General features: G+C 43.5%; 1 protein-coding gene and 1 non-coding gene across 3 annotated transcripts; both read left to right on the forward strand.

The window, feature by feature from the left end:
* The first annotated feature begins 138 nt into the window (after window positions 1–138).
* On the forward strand, window positions 139–20639 carry LOC134225765 (guanine nucleotide-binding protein subunit gamma-1-like). Of its 2 annotated transcripts, none has more exons than XM_062706116.1 (2): window positions 139–680; window positions 20365–20639. In XM_062706116.1, exon 1 carries the CDS (start codon window positions 452–454, stop codon window positions 662–664), a length of 213 nt encoding a protein of 70 aa, XP_062562100.1. In that variant the 5' UTR covers window positions 139–451; the 3' UTR covers window positions 665–680; window positions 20365–20639. The 2 variants fall into 2 exon arrangements, with proteins under 2 accessions (XP_062562100.1, XP_062562099.1); XM_062706115.1 differs by lacking the exon at window positions 20365–20639 and adding an exon at window positions 1386–1920 and having other exon boundaries at window positions 141–680.
* Window positions 12478–12618, forward strand: LOC134228207 (U4 spliceosomal RNA). Its single transcript, XR_009983874.1, has one exon. It is a non-coding gene; the product is annotated as a U4 spliceosomal RNA (small nuclear RNA).
* Window positions 20640–24159: the final 3520 nt, after the last annotated feature.

A 24159-nucleotide genomic window follows, 5' to 3' on the forward strand; every position in this document is an offset into this window, starting at 1 on the left:
TTTGCCTTTGCAGATTTCCGTTTACCCTCGCTCAAGAAAAAAAACCTTTTTTTTCTGCGTGTAGGAATCTAGTACTTTGTTCGATTATGCAGGTTACATCATTTTCAACCGATCCATTTACGAAACGATATTTTCCATCCATCTTGTTTTCTTCTGTCAAGAACAAAATTTTCAGTTCGATCCAATCATTTTTTCGCCATTCGTTGGAGTTCCGTACATTATTCCGTTTTTATATCGCTTTTGCCACGAAAAAGTGTTCAAATTTCGAGATAATTAATTCCGCTGCTTTGTCTCCATCGTAAAAGAGCGAAAAGTTATCAAAAAACGGTTCGGATTCGTCGCATAAATCAACGAAAAGCGAGCCGCGCAGCGTAAACGCAATTCAGTTCGTGCTTTCCAGTAGAGGTCACCGCAAAATCCTTCCAACATAGGGCTATCGGAGACGGCCGTAATGGACATCATGGCTTCGAACCTCCAACAGCAGCGGGCCATCACCGAGCAGTTGAGGCGGGAGGCCGCGATCCAGCGGGTTCCGGTCACGCAAGCCGTGGCCGACATCGTCAAGTACGTGACGGAGCACGAAGCGGAGGACTGCCTGCTGGTGGGCTTCTCCAGCCAAAAGGTGAACCCCTTCCGGGAGAAGAGCTCCTGCCAGATTCTGTAGAGTGGCACGGCGGAAGGTAAGTGCTGATGAGGTAGATGGCCTCCATCCCGCTCCCAGTTGCTGAAATTGGTTCAATTTTTCACATTAGGGAGGGGTGGGATTCTGACGTCATCGTTTGTTGTGGTCGCACAGTAGGTCGGAATGGGTACAAAGTAGAATGGATATTATTATTTTTTCTTAATGACCAGCTTTCTTGAGAACTTTGGTTCGTAATCTCTTAAGTGCAATGTAGTCGAATTATCATTTTCTTCAATTTTCTCTGCCTGAGACTACACCATTTACATGTACATTCGAGTGTCGCACATAAATGAATATCATGAAGATTTTTTTTATTGTGTCAATCAAACATCGAAATTTTGTCGTTATTATCTCACTTCTATTCAGGTATCGTATACTTTTTCAGAGCGCAAAAACTGCCTAAGCCGTATGGGGAGGAAAACCTTCAATAGTTGATTTCATGGCAAATGTTGCCAGCGATCAAAAATAAGAATCGCCTGAACAATGTTAATTAAAGATCAATATCTCTAACTTTCAAAATTAAATTAGATTTGTTTTTGAAAAATGTATAATTATATGTACTGAAAACAAAACATTACATAAGGATCGACCATCTTTTTAAAAACGACAAATTTGTCCCCAGATTTTCTCATTTCGTTCCACTGTGCGTCACCGTCACGCTTATGTCTCTCTTGTTTGTAATTCACTTTTAAAAATTTTCTAGCGGAAATGCAAATCGGAAAACGCAGTAATGATGTTCCCCTTCGTGTAGGTAGAGATCGCTTGATGTCATGATGTTAGAGATAGAGAGAGAGGCGTTTCGGAATCACTACAAATTGAAAACAGGAAACTAGCTCGTAGGCAGCAATAAACAGGTTGAAGAAATAGGCATTTCGTGTCAGAAAATTCTCATCCTATCAGCATATGAATATCATCAATATTGGACGTTAGATGGAATCTCGAGTAGACTATCCGCTTTACTTTACAAATGAAACAGAAATAATTCGGAACAGAAGGAAATTGCCAAATACCTATTATTACCTACTATTGCGATGGCTACTAATGAAGGGAGTGTTCCCGCACAATATACTATTTATTGAATGTTACTAATCGAATCTGTATATCATCCGAAGTGTTGCATTCGGAATTTGTAGCTTCGCCACGACGGAATAAGGAAAAAATTTGGTATGTACAATCAGAATTGGAAATGCTTCGGATAAATAAATCGTAAACTATTTATGTAATGTGTAATGAAAGGATTAATGTAGGCATTGTTACTTCATCCGAAAAAAATCCTTTTAAGCATAGAAGAGCGGAACTGGTTTATTAAAACAGGATGCAGATACCTATTTAGTAATAAGTCTTTCAAATCTGTTGATTGCAAAGTTGTAGGTAGAATTCGCTTTCAAATTATAATGATAGAAGACATAAAAATAGCATAATTCTTTAGTTATTGGTAACACAAAAACCCAGATTAATCCACCTAGCGTTGGTGATGCCTTTCTCGCATTTAGTGAAGACACCAACCTTATATGAGTTTATATGGTCCAATGTACCATTTTCTTCATAACTTTTAAACGCAATGGCCGATCGTTATCAAATTCAATAGTGACCAACAAGGCTTTGTCCCCTGTCGAATAAAACTTGTTGCGAGAAAATCGGTTAAGGATTACTATACGAAAAGTTGTCTAATGTTTTTTATAGCTTTTGTGCACACACATACACACACACGTACACACATACATACACACGGACAGACAGACATGTGCTCAGTTTGTTGAGCTGAGTCGATTGGTATATAACACTATGGGTCTCAGAGGCTTCTATAAAAAGTTCGTTTTCGGAGTGAAATGATAGCCTTTCGGTACAACTTCGTTGTACGAGAAAGGCAAAAAAATGAAAAGCCAATCAAAACAGCATCCGAAAAGCTTGCACCATATTTGAAACAGGTCGGCAGACCTTTGGTTACGCGTGTAAATCAAAAGGCCTTACTCTAGGAATTTCTTGGGTGGCCAAGAAGTTATGCTTTGAACAAATTCTATTCAATGTAGCAAAGTTCCATGCACCATATTTGAAACAGGTCGATAGACCTCTGATGACGCGTTGAAATAGAGAAACTCCAATTTTTTATTAAAAGTCGTTTTTACGCGATTTTCGGGATTGACGCGGTTTTTTTTGCGTGTATTCTTCCAAAAAGTTTTTTTTACGCTGTTTTTTGCCTTTCTCGTATACAAAGTATACGTAAAGGCTATAGGTTCACTCCAAAACCGAACTTTTGATAGAAGGCTCGGAGACCTATAGTGTTATATACCAATCGACTCAGTTCGACGAATTGAGGTGATGTCTGTATGTATGTGTGTGTGTGTGTGTGTACAAAAATGTGAGACACACTTTTTGGTACTTAGCATTATTCGATTTGCTCGCAACAAGTTGCAGTCGACGCGGATTGTGGTCTAGTTGTTTCCTATTGAAAATTGGCCCGATCGGTCATTGCGTTCCAAAGTTATTGAAAAAACATTGTTTTTCTGCCAAGGGTCCCCCCTTGGAAAAAAAAATTTCAAAAACGAAAAAAAAATTTTTTTTTCAAAGATTGCAGCAATGCATTCAAATGACCGCAAATGCATATGAATTGATGTAAAAAGTAAAATCTATCTCCCTAAAGTGCTATTTTGACCTCTCTTATGTGTTTTTATTTTTTTTAATGCGCGAGAAAGGCACCACCAACGCTAGGTGGATTGATCTGGGTTTTTAAAAGGTTATAATGAGAGATATGCAAAAACTTTTCCAGACGATTTAGCAACGCTTTTACTTTTGGTAGCAAACCCTTTTTACTTTTTGCAGCACTTGCCGCAGCGCAAAATGTTGAATCTTGTATACTGCCCTTCTACGCATAATTGTCCCATGTTACCCTTGATGAAAAATCTCAAACTCGAGTCAATTTGTCCCACTGAAAAAATGAAGTTGTTGTCTGATGATAATAGAGCCGAAAACCATTTAAATAAGTATGGATTCGTTTTATGTCCTGGAAAAGTGTTGCCTACGCTCATAACATCCCGAAAATATTTGTTAAATTTCAAGATCGAATTGATTCTTTAATTGGTGGGACAAATTGACTCGAGTTTGGATTTTTTCATCAATGGTAACATGGGACAATTATGCGTAGAACGGCAGTATATGACTGCATTTGATTAGTTACCGCTCAGCTTCTGAGACGTGCAGGCGTGTTTCCGATTGCGGTCTTGGAAAGTCAAGTAATTGATTTCAGTGGTTAAAGTTCGATTCCGTCCGTGCCGCGTCGGGAGTTTTAGTGATCCGTGATGAGGCGAAAAAATACTTTTCGTATTGACTATTCGAGTTTCCCGGTGAAGCCGTCATTCGAAAAGCTTCACGGCTTATGCCGCATGGTACTAGGCCTGAAGAAAGAAGAAGTGTTGAGACTACAGTACTACAGAGCTGAATAATGTGCGTTCGTCAAGGTTGACAACCTGGCGCTCGCACAACGAATAGTGCAAGAACATGACAAGTAGCATGAAGTGGAGCACTCGGGGAAAAAGTACAAGCTTCGCATCGGTGGGATACCGCTCGGTATTTGGTCGGCCCGAATGCTAGTCCATCGAAACATCGTCCAGAACAAAACGCTGCTAGTCCAGAAGAGCTATGTGAACGTGGCGAGCAAACTGGGCCACGACAACCACCGAAGAAGGCGAATGTAGCAAAACCCCCGAGCGCCAAACCGGTAGGTCGGCGTTCTGTCCCTCCACCACCAGCATCGCTGGAGGCTTTCCGCGAACTATCCGGCTCAAAAAAACCCAACTGCTAGCCAATCTGCTGATCTAATTGCACGAATGGTGTCTCCCAGTTCTTTGCTAACACAAGGCGCGCGCTACTCCTCGTCGTCGTTGCGCATACAACCACAGACCGCTGAAGTGGTCTTGGTTGACATATTTAAAAAGCCAGCAAACGCGATGCGATCGAAAAATCGATACGCACGACTCGTCCACATCGACGAGAAATAGCTGAAGCCGAGGCAAGAAACAGCGATGCCACGACGGTGACGACAAGCAGGATGTGGTCTTCCTTCCATAAATGGCTCTAACGTCATACAATCTCGCATCCATCAACATCGGCACGATCACAAACCCCACTAAACTGAAACCTTCTGAACCTTCATAAGCAGCCAAAATCTCGATATCGTGTGTCTACAGGAAGTCTAGAACGAACAGCTTTCCTGGCCTGGCTTTATCGTTTTCGCGAATGTGGACCACACGAGGAGAGGCACAGCTGTTGCGGTGAAGGAGCACATCCATGTCACTCACGTGGAGAAGAGTCTGGACATCCGTCTAATCGCGCTGCGAGTGCACTACACGACGATCTGCAACGTCTACGCTCCCTCCGGCACTGCACAGCGCGCTGCTAGAGAGGAGTTCTTCAATGGCACGCTTGCCTATTATCTCCGCCACCACACCGAGAACGTCATCGTAGCTGGCGATTTCAATTGCGTGATGGGTGCGTGCGCTTCGTCCAGCCCGAACACCAGTCCGGCCCTTAACACAGCTGTACAGCGAGAAGTTTTGTCCATGTGATGCCGGTTTTACCTATGTCTGTCGAAACGCACGGTCTTGTGAGCCGTGGTCTTTGCGACAAACTGCAGTCGGCCTACACGCACGTTTGTTGTTTTACAGATCACAAAGCACTAACGCTCAGGCCTCAGACTCTGTCTCCTCTCACTAGGACACGAGCCCGGGCGCGGCTTCTGGGCCCTTCGAACGCATCTTCTAACCGAAGAAAACGTTGTCGCGTTCCAGTATAAGTGACAATATTGGACTCGTCAGCGCAGAAACTACGCGTCGTGTATGCAATGGTGGCTGTCGTACGCTAAGCCAAATATCAAATCTTTTTTTCAAGTCGAAATCTCGTGCCGTGTACGAGGAGTTCCACGATACGCATCAGCACCTCTATGTGCAACTACGACTAGCGTACGACGGCTATTATCAGCAGCCACAAATGATAACCACCATCAACCGGCTGAAAGAGGAAATGTTGGCACTGCAGCGTAATTTCTCCCACGTGTTTGTGCGCATCAACGAGATGCACGTGGCTGGTGAGCCAATGTTGATATTCTAGCTGGGGGAAAAACGACGCAAGAAAACAACGATAACGCAGTTACAGACGGGAGAAGACGAAACCATCGTCTAGCCTCAAGAAATCGAGGCAAATCTGTTTGATGTTTTCTCGAGTCTCTACTCAGAAGAAACAGCAGAAAACGACGGCAATGCCAACAACGGGAAAGATTTTGCTTGCGAACGTGTTATCCCACCGAACAACCCACTGAACGAAGCGTGCGTGGAGGAGATACAAACAGCTGAAATTCTGTCTGCTATCAGGGCGAGCGCAACCAAACGATTCCCCGGTGCCGAGGGGATCCCACGAGAATTTTATCTCCGGATGTTCGGTGTCATCCACCGTGAGTTGAACATGCTAATGAATGAAGCACTCGACGGCAATCTCCCCCATGCCTTCGTGGAGGGCGTCATCGTGTAAGTTAAGAAGAAGGGGAGTGACAACACAGCCCGAGCGTACTGGCCCATATCGTTGCTCAACAGCGATTATAAATTACTCTCCCGCATTCTGAAAAACAGGATGGAACGCATTATGGAGGCCCACCGCGTCCTAAGCAACGGACAGAAATGTTTAAACGCAGCTTCCAGGGCACTCTCACTCTGAAAGATCGGATTGCCAATCTCCGTCACCACCGTCGCGCCGGTAAGCTCACCAGCTTCGATCTGGAGAACGCCTTCGATCGAGTGCGACACTCGTTCCTCTTCGAAACCATGTGGTCGCTCGGGTTCAACGAGGAACTCTTCTCTCGAATATAGCCAGTCGCTCCAAATCCCGGCTGCTCATCAATGGGCACCTCTCTCGATCGTTCGAGATCGCACGGTCGGTGCGGCAAGGCGACCCCCTGTCCATGCACCTGTTCGTGCTCTTTCTTCACCCACTACTGGTGTGTAGGCTTGAGCAAGTATGTGGGGATGATCTGCTCGTTGCCCAACGTATATTGACAGTTTAACTGTTTAACAGTAGTAACTGTCAATATACGTTGCTCGTTGCCTACGCCGACGATATCAGCGTGGTTGTGACGTCATCGTGGGAAATAGAAGCGATGAATGAAATATATCGCTTTGGGCTTGCCGCCGGCGCAAAATTGAATTTGCGACAAACGGTTGCAGTGAATGTTGGTACCCAGTGGCTACAAACAGCCAACGTTGTCATGATTCTGGGTGTAACCTTCGTCAACTCGATAAGGCTGATGACCACACTCAACTGGGATGCGCTGGCGGGCAAGTTCGCACAGCAAATGTGGTTGCAGTCCTTGCGCAGACTGAATCTGCACCAGCGAGTATGATAAATGCATTCGGTACGTCGAAGCCGCGGTACCTTTCATTTATGCTGCCTCCGCTAGGTGTTACCACGACGAAAATCACAGCTACGATGGGGACGTTTCTGTGAAGAGGAATGCTCGCGCTCCATTCCCTACTATAAATCCATTCTTTTACACGCAATTCCGCGCGCCGCAATTTCAATAGACAATCCTTTTGGATGGTAAATGGCCGTAGACCGGAACACTACTTCTTTCGTGAAAAGGAAAACGTCTGAGACAAACTAGGAATGAATTTTATTCAAATTTAAAATACTAATCTATGTTGCTATCGTTGCGTTGTCGCCAACTAGATCTGCACCTGCACCACCTGCATCACCTCCTCGACGGAAGAATCATAGCTGCAGCTCGGAATCTTGACTGCTTGACACGTGGAAGAGGCTTCGTCATCATGTCTGCAATCATTTCGTTTGATGGTAGATATTGTGGATTGATGATTCCCTGCTGCTTCAACTGACGAGCATAATGGAATCTGGTATCTACGTGCTTCGAACGCCGCTCGCTGGAGTTGCATTCCAGTTGTTTGATGGCGGTGGTTGATTTGTGATCTTTGGTGTCGCCAGCCCAGTCCGCGTCTACGAACACCTCCAGTTGCGTGGAATCGGCTCCCAGGATCAGTTCATGATCGATAGTACCTTTGAGGCACCGCAGGACACGCTTTGCCTCTACCCAATCGGCCTGTGATGGGCAACTAGTTTTTCTTCCCAGAATCGAAACTGCTGCTGCGACATCAGGACGAGTGAACATGGCCACGTACAACAACCCACCAATCAAGCTGGCATACTGGTGGTTATTGGGCAGCGGGATCTCCTGCTTTGGATGTAGGTGGCCGGGATCCAGTGGAATGGTAGAAGGCTTCGCATCTTGCAGACCGAATCTGGTCAGAAGCTTCTGGATATAGGCTCTCTGGCTGAGCGCAATGTGCTTGACGGAACGGGTGACTTTGATACCGAGGAAAAAATTTGATGTCCCCGAGAGACGTCACCGTGAAATGTCGGTTCAGTTGCATGACGATGTCCTCGTATTCGTGCTCCGTCTCGCACACTATAACAAAATCGTCAACGTAGACAGCAATGTAGGCGAGCTTACCTTTTCTCCTCCTGACGTAGAGGCAGCAGTCATTCTTCGACGGCTTGAAAGCGTGTCGTCTAATTTGTGGTTCCAAATACGGGCGGCTTGTTTCAGCCCATACAATCCCTTAAGTAAACGGCATACGCCCATTTCATCTTCCGCTACACATCCTGGAGGCAGCCGCATGTAGACCGTTTCTTGAAGATCTCCGTTCAGGTAAGCGGTCTTGACATCAGCATGCTTGATCAGGAGTTTCCTTTGACTTGCAACGGAGAATAGAGCCCGATACGTCGTTTGCTTCACGACCGGAGCAAAAACTTCATCGTAATCGACTCTATACTTCAACGTAAAGCCCTGCGCGACTAGACGCGCTTTGTGGCAAACGATCCTGCCATTCTCGTCCACCTTCTTTTTGAAGATCCAGCGGCACCCGTTGGTTCTCTTGCCGGTCGGCAGCTTGGCTGGCTCCCACACGTTGTTCCCGTATAGCGACTTCAACTCTTCCTGCATGGCCTGCCTCCACAAATCAGCTTCTGGACTAGCCACAGCTTCTTGATAGCTGCGTGGCTCATCATTATGACAGCATGCATGTTTTACATCAGCACCGTAATGATTAGGTGGGATACCTTTGGTCACTCTGGTCGACCGTCGCGGTGTACCAACCGCTCGCTTTTCGTCCACCGGCATGGGCTCTACGTGTGGCTCTTCGTCGGGATCGGCATCCTCGTACATGCTGCCATCCGAATGGTCTTCATATCCGTGGAAATCTTCTTCGCTCTCGCTATCGCCGGGCTCGGCTGCCAAGCAGAGTTGCGCAGTGGGCATCACCAACAAATCCTGACCTAAAATCAATCCTATCAAATTTATCCAAAATTCCCTATACCTAATCCAACAAAACCCCTCCGCCGATATGATCCACCAGCACTTCGTTCAGCAAACTGAAATGCCAAAGGTGGAACGGAACAGTCCAGCGCTAGACTGGCCACGCGCGTGGCGAAATATTTGAATGAAGGAATTTTCTTCATCGCAGCGATCCCAACTTTACCTGCTGGTAAATGGGAAAATCGAGCATTGGAAGCTTCTGCACGTGATGCAACGGGTGGCGGACGAGAACTGTCAACACTGAGACATAAATGCACCTGAAACGCTCCAGCACAAGCTCTGTAGTTGCACTCGTGTCGGCCCGGCCTGGACGGTCCTACAGCAGAGGCTAGCCGGCTACACGAATGTTTGGTGGCGACTGTCGTTCGAGCACCTCAAGAGATCTGTTTTGCCAGGAATTGGAAGAGCTGCGCGACTGGAAATTCTCCGCTTGTTTGTGAAGAACATCAGCTTTGTTAACGAGTGTAACGATATAATTGATGTAGACGCTTTAATGTTCCAATTAGATTTAAATTAATTTGAAAACGCTGAACTACAATTGTAATTAACTGTACATATAATGACAAAATAAAACTGAATTTTAACCACAAAAAAATGACAATTTGTAATATGTTTGTCTCTTCACTAACAGTGTTTAAATGAGCGTTGTCACTAAAATAAAAATGCAATATAAATGAATGAAGTACGATGCATAAACCAGATTACTCCTACTCGCAACAAATTGTTTATTCGATGAAACTTTTCTTAAATCTATTTCACAACAATCGCAATACCTCTCAATCTGCAACAATAACAAATGTTTATTTGGCTCACATTTCGACAGTTCTCAATGCCCAATTGGCTCACAATGGTTGCTTTCGCATATCTCTCATTATAGCATCCCTAGTGAAAACCACAAAAAATCGATTTTTAGTGAAGTCGTTTTTTACGCGGTTTTGATTTACGTGGAACGTATCCCCCGCGTAAAAACCGACTCCAGTGTACAAAAAAAAAACAATCATGAACTAAAAATTTAGGACTGGACTGCCGAAAATGTCCACAATATAATCATGACATTTTGTGTGAAAATAAGCGAATGCATTATAATTATTTCCGGGGGTATAGGGTTCAGGTCCGACGGGCCTTCCTTAGCGGTACGCGTGTAACATGCGCGGCTACAAAGCAAGACCATACTGAAGGTGGATGGATTCGATTCCCGTTTCGGTCTCAGAAATTTTCGGATTAGAAATTTTCTCGACTCCCCTGGGCATAAAAGTGTCATGATATACAAATGCGAAAATAGTAACACTGGTGGCAATGTCGCCAGTGCTGTATGAAAACTCGCAGCTGCGAGGCGGCAATGTTCCAGTGGGGATGTAATGCCAACAAGAAAAAGAAGAAGGTCCGGCGAATTTGCTGGCCGCTCTTAGCATCCTTAGTTTCGTTTTCTTCACTTTCGAGCCGATGTCCTGTCGTAAAACCCAACTCCTGGTACCAAAATAACGAAGTGCCCACGGTTCGACGATGTTTCGTAGAGCTAAGTTTCCAACACATATTTTGTATTATATTTATTTTACTCACTAATGTAGCAGTTCAATTGCCGGATCCTGTATTTTCGGGAATAACTGAAAATCACAGATAAACATACTTAACATTTACAAAATTACCAACGCACGCTTGTTAACGATGAATTCAAATTTATTGTTGACGCTCGTATGGTTTGCTTCTCACAGTTTAAATAACAAATGACGTTAGTGTTTAACGATGAATTTGATAGGAAATTACTCTGTTTATCTTTAAAATAAGTCTCATATTTAATATGTTACTAACAATGCTGTATAGCGTAAACACATACACATGTCAATTACGTTCGGAAACTAGTTTTTCCCTTCCTCATATCATTCTAGGATTTTCAAAGCATACTTTAAAATTGCAAACATTGAACGATTCGCAAATCCTGTTCCAATTTAGCAATCCTCCCCTCTCATCTACTCTTGCTTTTTTTTCGAAACAAAAGAAAATAAACCCTCGTTTCAACATCACTTTCTTAGTACATTCAAAGTTAATTGCCTATATGCCGGGTATTAAGCCACCCGGAGTGGAAATTAATTACTATGTCTGAAACTTGATTATGCATATGTACAACATGTGATAGATTTAGTTCGGAAAAAGGTATTGGAGGGTAACCGCCCCTTCAGTGGGGTTTGATCGACCCCAGTTCGCATGACAGGTGCTTTCCCTACTAAGCTACGAAGGACCTCCGTCGTCCACCGCAGCTTAGCGGGTACTGATGAAACCAAATTCCCAGCACCAGGTACCAGCCGATCTCTCGCAATACATTTTCAGAACTAACTCTCTCAAATGTATTTTGTACACATCATATCAACCAAGTAGGATGAGTATTTTAGTATTGTCCGGCTCCTACACACTTGCTTCATCAGCAACGGCGCTCAATGAAGTAGGGTTGTGTGAGTTATTGCCGGTTGGTCGTCAGATCCCAACACGACCACACAAGCGAAGAGAGATCGCCACTCGAGATCAGTACATTCAAAGTTAATTGCCTATATGCCGGGTATTAAGCCACCCGGAGTGGAAATTAATTACTATGTCTGAAACTTGATTATGCATATGTACAACATGTGATACCTACCCTACTTCATTGAGCGCCGTTGCTGATGAAGCAAGTGTGAAACCAGTGTACTAGGGTTGACGTGATAATACTAAATACTCATCCTGAAATTTGACGAGAAGATACCTGGTGAAGGAATCAATCAATCGAATCCTTCACGCTGAGTCAATACCAAACCGTGTGAAAATCGATCTCAGTGGCGATCTTCGCTTGTGTGGTCGTGTTGGGATCTGACGACCAAACTGGCACAACCTCACACAACCCTACTTCATTGAGCGCCGTTGCTGATGAAGCAAGTGTGTAGGAGCCGGACAATACTAAAATACTCATCCTACTTGGTTGACATGATGTGTACAAAAATACATTTGAGAGAGTTAGTTCTGAAAATGTATTGCGAGAGATCGGCTGGTACCTGGTGCTGGGAATTTGGTTTCATCAGTACCCGCTAAGCTGCGGTGGACGACGGAGGTCCTTCGTAGCTTAGTAGGGAAAGCACCTGTCATGCGAACTGGGGTCGTGGGATCAAACCCCACCGAAGGGGCGGTTACCCTCCAATACCTTTTCCGAACTAAATCTATCACATGTTGTACATATGCATAATCAAGTTTCAGACATAGTAATCACTTTCTTGTTATCTTATACAAACCACCATGGGGAAAAACTAGTTTTGCTTACCTGGACCAAGCATGGATCGTTTTCTACCCCATCTCGTTCTGAACCGACCGACCGACCATATGCTACCGCACTGCCTGCCATCAATCGCTAAAGGATCACGTAGCGTCGGAGCATCCTCAGTGGCCGAGCCCGGCTCAAGTCAGCTTTGCGCAGTGGCGATATCGTAACCAATGAGGTTCAACCGAGGTGCGATTATTGCTAGTTGAAAACTAATACCAATACCCCGCCTTGAGGACGTGAAATACCGTCCGCTATGGCAATTTTTGCCAACCCCGAAAGGGGTAATAAGATAGAAACAAATCCGTATTATTAGATATTTGAATGCATGAGTTTGCAAATGAATCACGTATAGTGGCTGGTTTCCTACCCGGCGCTTACGTATATTTGTGAAGTTAGGTAGCATGAGTTAACCATTTGAAGTTTGTATGGCGAAAGACATCTAAACGCGGGTTTTCTCAACAGTAGGAATTTTTCATGAAAAGCTATTTGGTACCCTTTAATGTAGAAAGTTGTCCGGTACTACGCTCACCAAATATTTTTGCCTTTCTCGTATACAAAGTATACGTAAAGGATATAGGATTACTCCAAAACCAAACTTTTGATAGAAGGGTCAGAGACCCATAGTGTTATATACCAATCGACTCAGCTCGAAGAATTGAGGTGATGTCTGTGTGTGTGTGTATGTGTACAAAATTTTGTAGACACACTTTTTGGAACTTAGCGTTAACCGAATCACTCGCGACAAGTACCATTCGACGAGGAATCCTGTCCCATTGCCATTAAAAATTGGCCAGATTGCTGGGATCAGAAGTTATTCAAACAACTATACGATTGCTAGTTTGATTGTTATGGCGTTTGTCAGTTAATTGTTGAAACACAGTATTCCTCCGTTTTGGAAAAACCTTATTTCTACCTCCCACAGATTCTAGATAACTTTAAAACCGCATTTTATAGGTATTTCTTAACTCATAAAACAAAACGGGAGTCCCAGTTCAGAAAGTATTAGCAATAGAAATAATAGATCGTTGATTTTTAGAATTTGAAGGAGACAGTAATTATGTGCTGCCCAAAACAGGGTGGACTGTATTGACTGGGTGGCGTTATGTTTCATGCTTTTTCAACCAGGGCTCTTCGAATAATTTCCCATTTATTCACTCAGTATTTTTCTAGTATTTGTTAGTATTTCTGGATTCTATCTAAAGTTTAGAGTTGGATGCCCCTTGGTGCATACTATTGCGTGAAAGAATCACGAGGGTGAAACGCCTGTCATCCGCGTACAATGGCACTCTACCCAACAACGTTTTTGGTACCTAATTTCTGGGTAGTACACCCGAATTCAGCGCTCATTTTGGGTGACTGGTTTGTACGCAGTTAGTGCTAATTATCGGCAATTAACTTTTCCTGGCAAAAGCTTGCAATAAATTGAGGTAAAGCTATGTCCATTTAGAATCCGGAACAATAAAATCACCTGTTTCTCGGTAACGGATTTACGTACAAATAAGGTTAATACATCAAAACAAACTTTAGGAAAAAATATTGATACAAATAATTTCTTCTTGTTTCTAGTGAAAATTCGCACCTTCTTCTTTATTCCTCTCATCAGAAGTTGCACACCTCCGGCGTCAACTTCCTTGGCACATTTGTTCCACATTTTGGTCATCTGAGTCGCGTCTCGATCTGTTTTTCCATTTTTTCCACTTTTCTTAAGCTTCCGCTTCATATATTGTCTATCCGGAATAAATTTTTACCGCTTTTTATACCGAAGTTGGATTTTCTCCAGATACAGGCAACTTTCCCAACTTCGGAAGTAGTGCGCTGGATTCGCCTAAAGATGCGCTATACAACGCATCAATTAGTTTGACAAATAAAACTTCGGAAGAAAGTTCGGTTCGGAAGTCCCGACTTCCGAATTCTAACAGTGCTACGCCGACAATACTGCCCAAAATATCTCGATAGGCCGGAGCTGTGGGCAGTTGCGTGCATTTATGTTTTTATTGACGAAATCTTCGTTATTATCGCGGTACCACTGGATGACTTCCCGGCTGTAGTGGCAACTCGCCAAATCTGGCCAAAACCTTTATGGGCTTAATGGAAGGTCGACCGCGGTTTTTGAGACATTCCGCCTTGTACAGCTTCGAGTCCATCGTCTTATTCGTCACAAACACTTAGGTTTTTGCCCCACAGTTGCATATCCCTTTCCAAAATCATCCGTTTTTTTGCAAGTTTGTCCAAAAAGCAAACTTAAACTTCACAGGAACTACTCCTCGTGCCGTCACCATGTAGAATTTTTGGCTAGGAAGCTATCCGAAATCCATTTTGACGTAGGTTCTATCGTCGATGAGCATGATTATCAACGTCGGTGTGCAGATTTTTTATCTCCTTTCGACTTCCATCTGGAATAATTTTTGACTCGCTGCACGAAACATTGTGAAATTTACACCACAGCAAGCGGGCGCCTAGGTAGATAAATCGCTGTGAAAGAATTCTTGCAGCGGTCACTTTTCATGCCGCTGCAGTACAATAAATGATTCCGGATTCTAAATGGACATAGCTTTATATCCAGCCTTTTGTGTTCGTATGGCTTTTTTATGTCGATAAATAGCCCGTCGGTACTTCCGAAGCTTTGTTACCATGAATTAAACGAAGTTAAAACAAAAACGAGCGTGGCGTGCAATCCATATTGAATGAAAGGTGTATAGGCGTATTAGCCTTCTCTTCAGTCCCCTGGAAAGAATAAGACAGGAAATGAGAATACAGAACTGTGCAATAAAAATCCTATTCGACTAAATGCTGATGTCATATTAGAAATTTGGAGACAGTACTCGTCGATAGAAAATCCTTCCGCACGCGATGGCATATGAGCAAGTCAAACCACCTTCCTTTTGCCAGTGGAGATATATCAGCTTCCACACTGATATTCTTCCCTCCCCCTTCATACGGGAGCTTGGCAGAAGGAAGGTCGTGTGATATGTGCCATCACAAATATTGCCCTCCGCTCGCTTTCAAATCGACTTCTATAAAAACATTCTTCATGCCTGCCGTATCCTAATGGAACTATCAATTCTATGCTTTCGCCTCTAATTCTATCATAAACATGTACGTCTGAGTTTGGAAGATGATATTAGCATTCCCATATTATCAATTAAACGTTATTGGTTATTAGATCCTTTTTATGTTAATAAGTACTTAAAACACATGATTGGAAAAATGCGGTCTCTTACCCCACCCAATGCGCACTCTTACCCCATCGGTGGGGTAAAAGTGCGTTTTTGAGGTGTCTTGCAATAAAGGGTTCTGCTAAAACGAATTTAATCATATCCATTATTTTTTTCACTGGGTAACATAGAGGAAGAGTATACGAATCGTCGACATTGATTTGATATGCAGAAGCTTGCTTCATAAGGTTCCCGTGTTCGATTGAAAACTAAGTGCGTACTCTTGCCCCACTCTACTCTACCATTGATCTAAGTAATGTTCGTGATGTTCGTAAGGGCTGTATCTTTTTCTGAAGTTTTCGTGCAAGAGCTGTGAATGATTGTATGATGACTTTGTCGAGAGTATGCAACGCAGCAAGTGCTGGCGTCAATCGGATTGGCCGTGGAGGACAATCAACTAATTCACATAAGGAAGGCCAAATCAGCGGCGAAGGCGTGGGAAGCTCTGGAAAAGTTCCACGTGAAGAAGACGCTGACGACGAAAGTTTCGGTGATGAGGAAGATCTGCAGCCTACGCCTGGAGAAGCACGGTGATATGGAAGCGCACGTGTCGAAGCTGGCGGAATTGTTCGAGAAGCTGAATAATTTGCAGCCGGAAAAGATCCTGGACGACCAGTGGCTAGTCGCCATTTTGTTCAGCAATCTGCCGGAGGAGTACAAGACGTTGGTGACCGCTTTCGAAGCTCGACCGGAGGAGGACCTAACCCTGAACATGGTTAAAGGTAAGCTCATTGACGAGTGGCAGAAAAAAAAGTAGCGCAACGGTGACGGGGACGAGTCTGAATCCGTTCTCTATGCAGATTCCAAGATCGAAAAGGATCGGTGTTTTTTCTGCAAAAAGTTGGGTCATGTGAAGGCAAGCTGTGAAAAATTCCGAGCGTGGAAGGCGGTGCGGTCACCAAGCAACCGAAGGTGGTATCCAAGCAACACAAAGCCAATCACGTTGCGCAGCGTGACGATGACGAGCACTATGCGTTCCTCACTGGGTGCGCCGATCGGGGCGAAAAGCAGTGGATTTTGGATTCCGGTGCGACTTGCCACATTGCAAATTACCGGGAATTTTTTGAGAATCTGGACGATGAACTGAAGACGTTTGGGTAGCCAATGGTACGAAAGCTCGTTCGAAAGCTCGCGGATCTGGACAGATTACCGTGATCGATGCTGCTGGCCGGCAACGTGAAGTGCTCATAGAGTGTGCGCTATACGTTCCAGAAATGAAGTCAAATTTGCTAACGGTGAAGCGGTGCAACGAGGATTTGTCGTCATCTTCGATGCGAGCGGAGCCAGGATCATGAGAGGTGAGAAACTGTGTGCGACGGCGGAGTCCGTTGGAAACTTGTTTATATTGCGCCAACCAACCGAGCGTGTATCCATGGCAACGACGACTGACGACTGCGTGCCTGCATGGCATCGACGGTTGGGCCATCGTGACTGTGAAGCAATTTTGAAGCTGCAAACCGTGGCTGATGGCGTAAAAGTGAAGAACTGCAGCTGCACCAATGCTTGTGAAGTATGTATTGAAGGCAAGATGCACAGAACACCATTTCCGAAGGCGTCAGAAACTACATCGTCGGCTATGATGTATCTGGTTCATACCGACGTCTTTGGGCCAATGCGGATGACGACACTGGACGGAAGGCGGTATTTCATCACGTTCATCGATGACTACAGTAAATACACGATGATCTATTTGATGCGTCAAAAATCCGAAGCGCTCGAGAAAGTCAAGGAGTACGTCGAAATGACCAAGACGCAGTTCGGAAAGAAACCCAAGATTTTGCGGTCCGATCGTTGTGATGAGTACACCGGCAAGAAGTGTCAAGCGTTCCTCAAGCAAAACGCCATTGTTGGTCAACTGACGGCACCGTATTCCCCTTGTGCCAAATGCGAAGTGCGGGAAGCTGAATCAGAAGGCCATCAAGCAAAGATTCGTCGGATACAGCGAGGTGTCAAAGGCGTACCGCCTGGTCGACGAAGCAACAGGGAAGGTAACTATAAGTCGAGATGTTAAATTTTTGAATTCTTGCGGGGCCGGTCCAGGCCGGGTGGAAGAAAATCTGGTTGTTCCATCGATCACTTTCCAACGGGTGAAGCCAACGGATGAACAAATCGAATCCGATGACGACGAGGTCTGGGATGTCCCAGATGAACTGGATGAGTCAAGCGATGATGAAGTTGAGCCGCAATTCGGTGGCGCGCGTGCGACGGTAGATACGCCCCGAAGATCGATGAGACCCAACCTTGGTGTAATGCCAAAGCGGTATGCACCCGTTGTGCGACACGCCACTTGAAGAGGAGATCTTCATAAAGCAGCCTCCTGGGTTTGTCGTCAGCGGCGAGGAAAGCAAGGTATGCCGTTTGAAGAAATCCTTGTATATGGGCTTAAGCAAGCGGCCCGTGCCTGGAATCAGCGTCTTCATGGGGTTCTGGTAGCGGATGGATTCGAATGTTGCGAGGCAGATCCCTACCTGTATAGGAAGCGAGTCGGTAGCAAGTGGTGCTACGTTCTCGTCTATGTTGACGATCTTATCGTGGCGAGTGAAGATGAGCGCATCATTGGTGCGTTGAAGCTAGTGCTGCAGAAGAAGCAGAAGAATTTCCAGATCACCAGTCTCGACGACGTCAAGTTGTATTTGGGAATCGAAGTTAATCGGGACCGAAACGGAGATTTCTTCATCATCCAGCGGAGGTATATCGAGGACGTTGTCCGTTCTGTCGGCCTACAGGACGCAAAAGTGTCCACCGTGCCAATGATCCTGGATATTGCAAGATAGAAGAGGACGGCAATCTGCTCCCAAACAATTTGGAGTTTCAGAAGGTAGTTGGGCAGTTACTGTATATCGCAGTTAACAGCAGAGCTGACATCGCAGCGGCAAACTCGATCCTGAGTCGTAAGGTGAGTTGTCCAACACAACGTGACTGGGACGAGCTGAAGCGAACAGTACGCTAGTTGAAGGGGACGTCGGACTTGAAGCTTCGTTTGAGCAGCAGCGGTGATTCATCCGGTCTGATCGGTTTCGCCGATGCCGTTTGGGCGGAATGTCGCACCGATCGGAAATCCAACAGCGGCTTGCCGGAAGCAAACCTGCGTCTCCTTGTCCACAGCAGAAGCGGAGTTTGTAGCCCTTTCCGAAGCATCCCAGGAGGCGGTTTGGCTGCAAAGATTGTTGGAGGACCTAGGTGAGAGAACGAAGATATTAGTACATGAAGATAACCAGAGCTGTTTGAAGATGCTGGACTCCGAAAAGTTCAGCAACCGTACGAAGCACATTTCGACTAAATATCACTATGCCAAGGACCTGAAAACGAAAGGAGCTGTTCGGTACGAGTACTGTCCGACCGAAAGGATGGCAGCGGATCTTCTAACAAAGCCAATCTCGAGGTTGCGGTTGGAGGTACTTCGGCAGCAATGTGCCCTACAGCCGTTGTATGGGACATGAACGTCTTAATTAGTCTTTGCTACAGCAGCAGCTTTGAGGAGGAGTGTCGAGAGTATGCAACTTAGCATGTTAACAGCAATCGAAGCAACCCATGCTTTTAAATTTTTCATTTAGAATTTCTTCAGTTTGTATTCTGATCAGGGCCATATTTAGGGGGGTGGGGGACATTGGCCCTGGGCCCCCACAAATATTATGTATCAAAACTAACCTTTTTTGTACATTTTGGGGCCCCAACAAGCTGTCGGCCCCGGGGCCCCCTTCCGGCTAAATCCGGCCCTGTTTCTGATACTGAGTAATAAAGGCGTTTTCTAATTGTAGTCTAGTCAGTACTTTTCTAATCCAGTCCGATTTGCTCCCACTTGCGCCAACAGACTTCAAGGATAATCCTCACATACCTGGCGTACCAAAGTTAAGTACACCCGATTCTTTTTTTACACGGGGACGAGGGATGCGTTCCGTGTAAAAAAAAATCAGTTTAAAATTCGAAAATCCGTGTAAAAAAAGTTTTTTGATTTCTCGACGAATCATGCAAAATGGAACAACTTTGCAAAAATTTTGTTTGTGATTTTTTTACACGTCCGATCTCTACTTTTCGGCAATACTTTTCTGATGCGTTCCCTGTGACGATGAGTCGTAGCTACGCTTAAAACTAGCTAGATAGGTTGATGACAAATGTGTTCAAGTTTATCGACATTCGTATAGGGAATGGACTGTTGGATTCACTGAGTAGAAATTTTATCAAAACTGGCGTGAAACGTGGCGCCAGTCTTATTTTGTTATGTTTCAATTTAAAGAAACATTATAAAAAAATACCATATATTATAATGGTGGTATATGAACAATCTTATGACGGCTTCATTCTCGATAATGTTCACCGAAAAGTGAATCTTACAATAGCTGACTCATCGGACTAATCATTAATACATTATTGTCTTTAGAGACAGTTCAACAGTGTCCAACAGTGTCGACATGGTCCTTGTACGTCCTCTCTGCTTCAAAAGTTATTAACTTGTCATTTTTATGAACCGGGGATTGAATACTTTCTTATATTTTATTAAAAAACAAAACTTCGGATTCAGTTTCTACCATGAAGCATTGGGCATGTTTCCATGTGAGTCAAAGAAACTGCTTCGGTAGATTTTGAGCACTCAATTTGAGCATAAAAATGACTTTATTAAATATTAAGAAATTAGTTAGCATTAGACCTCTCTGACTATTTATGAACGTACGTAATTCCCTTCGATTCGGTTGCAACAGCGTCTTCTTGGACGACGTGTTCCTTGTGCGACTGGCATACTGCTTCGAAGGAATTATGCAACGGTATCTTCAAAGTCCTGGTGCAGATGACAATAATAATTTTATTATCTTTTTAGGACATTTTACAGAAAAAGAAGAATGCAACTGCTCTCATCCACGGGATTACATTCCAACCCGCTCATCCTTCAGAAATTTGGCACAAAGACTACAACGCTGAGTTTTCATTAAACGAGCTGTTAGCTATTATGGACGCTTGACAAACAACAGATTGTATGGAATATTGTACCATACGACTCTACCGAGATTGGCCCCACTACCCTGCGACCTATCACGCTACTGAACTTCGAACATACAAACTACAGAGCATTCATAAGGAAGGTTAACAGACGTTTATTAGCTGCGGAGCTAGAATTTAAAAGACGACTCTCCAAACAACAGCATGCCTTTTGTTCCGGTTTCTTCAAACAGAAAAGAACGGCTAATAACAAACATTGCACAACACAATCTGGAGACACGAAACATTTAGCAGGTTGTCCATATAACATCCTGAACAGCTTTCTATTGGATTGTTGGAGGAAATCTATCTGAACAGCATATACCTATCTCGCAAAATAGTGTGCCTTAAGTCGCAGTACCGTCTTGCAGGCAATTGACTATTCTCGTGTGAGTCGACCATGTAATGCAAATGGGAGCATACGTCTATGTACTACAACTTCATTCGAGCAATTTCACGTCAGACGTCATGTTAGACAAGATGCAACAGAAAAGAACTACTGTATTGCAATATAGAAAAGCATGCTTGTTGAGAAGGTATTAGGTATCATTCTTAGGGTACTAATCTTGCCCCGTCATACCCTAATTCAAATGGGAGCATATACGAATACTACTATGTGCTTCAACTTCATTCGAGCAATTTCACGTCAATCTACTCGTAGAATAATCTCAAATGAAATTCGTGGTACCAATAATGGAATCAAGTTCCGACTATACATTGAGCATGAGCATGAGCATGAGCATGATTGACCGCCCACGGTTGCTACTCCGTTATTGCCAGATCAGCTGTAATTACACAGAGAACCAACAGATGATGTTTGGGACTAGCATCATCTTCAATGTGTAAAAACTGGTGACCCAAAATAAAGCAATACCAGCGCCGGCCGTGTCCGAATGCAGGTCAATTAGGAAAAGGGTAGGAAATTGTTGACGTGATACTCGCTTTGATGGAAGCCGACGAGTCATCTGCACTCCCACGAGAAATCACTGGGATGTTGGATATATGGGGTAGGGAGTGTAGCAGGGTTCGTTTTGGTAAACGGTTTGCCGGGTGTAGCGTGTAGTTTGATTAAGGCTGAGCAAAAACACAATCGAACGCGCACTAATTAAATGACTTACTGACCGCACAAAGCAGAACAAAGTATTTCGATGATCGTGCGATCGTTCTGCGTGGTCAACAAAACACAATCGGACGCGCACTGATTTTTTTTTTCTAATCCCCCGCACAAAGCAGAACAAAGATCCGATGATCGCACGATCGTTCTGCATGTAGTCAACAAAACACGATAGTACACGCACTGATTTTTTGCTTATTAACACACGCACAAAGCAGCACAAAGATCCGATGATCGATGTTCGAACGAAGCATAACAAAAACACTATCGAACGGGCACCGAATAGTTTGCTTTACAACCAACTAAATAAGACAGAACAAAACAATCCGGACTCCACGAACATTCTTTTGCGCATTACGGGAACACGACTGCGTAAACCGGAACAAAATAATTTGGACTCAAAATTCTCCGTTCTTTCAAAAATACGATTAAACGCGCACTCTATTATATAATTCATTATTTTATGAATTATAGAAAGGAGTATTTGAATTATTACCACTTCTAGTACATATGTTAAAATATACATTTTGAATACAGTTCATACTACACTAGAAAAAAGACATAGAGAAAGAAATTTTGAGCGATAGATATAATAGATAATGGGACTATATGAGGTTTGGGGAGACTCCCAAAAGAGTAAAAAATCCCTCATTTCCAACACGTTGCAGAATTGTCTTTTCTCTACAATCAAAGTTATTGTGATATTGTGTTACTTAGAAAAGTACAATAAAAGAAACAGATTGTCATGAGAATTTAAAGTTAGTTAGTCGGAAACCAAAACTATTGAAAAACTAAATCAACATAGTTTAGGCTTACAGTAACAAAATGTATGATTATTATTTTCTCTACTAAGGATCGTCTATCTAGAGAAAAGAGTATGAACTATCAGTATTGAAATTTGAGATGTCGAAAATGCTGAGTGTGTAACCAAAATGTGCCATATAGAAAAATTCTCGAGAAGAAAAAAAAATCAGAAAAAAGCAATAATTGACATGACAGTGTTAGGCAATAATCAATTCTATTTAATTAACTGACCTTTGATCTTTCCTATGTATTTTCCAACTACACTCAACCAGCACTTCAGGACCGATCCGCGACCCGGGCGCAACCCACCCTGCAAACAAACACTGTTTTGTGGATTCCGTTGAAAACTAACGTTTTCTTCCAAAACTGATTCCTTTACCTGATAGAGGTAAGCATATTCTGTCGGATACATATGGTTTTAACAGGAAACGCTCACTCTAGCTCACTTGTTTACAAAACAAGTCACGCTCAAATCACAGATCGGTCCCTATATGTCAGATTCTTCCACAATTTTGTATAGGAATACACGGAAATCCGTACAAATATTGTATAATGCCTTACAATTTTACAAGCTTTTTTGCAATTTACTTATAAAAGCTTAGGTTCCTCCAGCAGACTTGCGAGCAAAGGCGTAGGAACGCCAATCCGGCGATGGTTCGAAGTTCGACTCTCTTTCCGGTCTAGGATGTTTTCGGGTTGGAAACCCTCTCGACACCCAGGCATAGTGCATCCATTGCACCCACCACACAAGATGGGGAAAAAGCCTTCAATTAATAACTGAGGAAATGCTAATAGCAGCCAAGCTACAGTTGGAATGTAGAGCCATAGAAGAAGAAGCTTTCAATCTAAATCTCGCAATGTCGCACATGGAAGCATTCACACAAATTCTGGCAGGCATACAGAACCAAAAACTACTTCCGCTGTTTGGGTATACCTTCTATAATATACGAGGAAGGCATCGCCACTACTGTATGAATTAAATTGTATTTTGTGGCAAGTAAATGGATTTGGAACAGCTTTTCTTAGATTTGTTAAGTTGAGTTACCTGATCAAAATATGAATTATTTAAATATAATTGAACGTGAAAAAGTTTGCCTTCACTGGAGTCATTCCACGTCATATGCTGTTTTAGAAGGTTGGCGCCAAACTTCCGAATTTATGCGCAATGTAGAAATAGCGGTAAAAATTAAACGACCTCATCACTACAGATTTGGAAATAGTTATAACGTACCTGCATTTGACTAAAATCTTACCAAACTATGGATCCTGAGTCATTCACGGGAAGTAGAAGCGGAATGCTAAAACTTCGTAGTTTACCCGCAGCTAAATGGTTAAGGTCCAGGTCCAATGACATTAAATTCTTCGTTCTTCGGGTACATTTGAATCATTACTACAAACTTATATATTTTATCACTTGAGAACAAATTTAAGAAAATTTTCAAATTTTTTGACGGGAAAAACTTTTAGCGAAGACAAAAAAAACACGTCCACCTAACGCCACGACATACTACGATCTCTGAATCAAGTTCCGACTATACATTCTGAAAAAAGTCAGCTTTAAATAGAAAACTACAAAAAAAGGGTCAATGTATCATATTATAGGTAGTTGAAGAAGTCTAATCCATTTATGATAGCCAAAAGGTTCCTCGTTAAAAAACAAAACATATTTATCGACTATCAATTCTTAAATGGTAGTTGATAGTTTTCAACTACATATGA

Source organism: Armigeres subalbatus, chromosome 3, assembly GCF_024139115.2.
Source record: "Armigeres subalbatus isolate Guangzhou_Male chromosome 3, GZ_Asu_2, whole genome shotgun sequence".
NCBI classification, from domain to species: Eukaryota; Metazoa; Arthropoda; class Insecta; order Diptera; family Culicidae; genus Armigeres; species Armigeres subalbatus.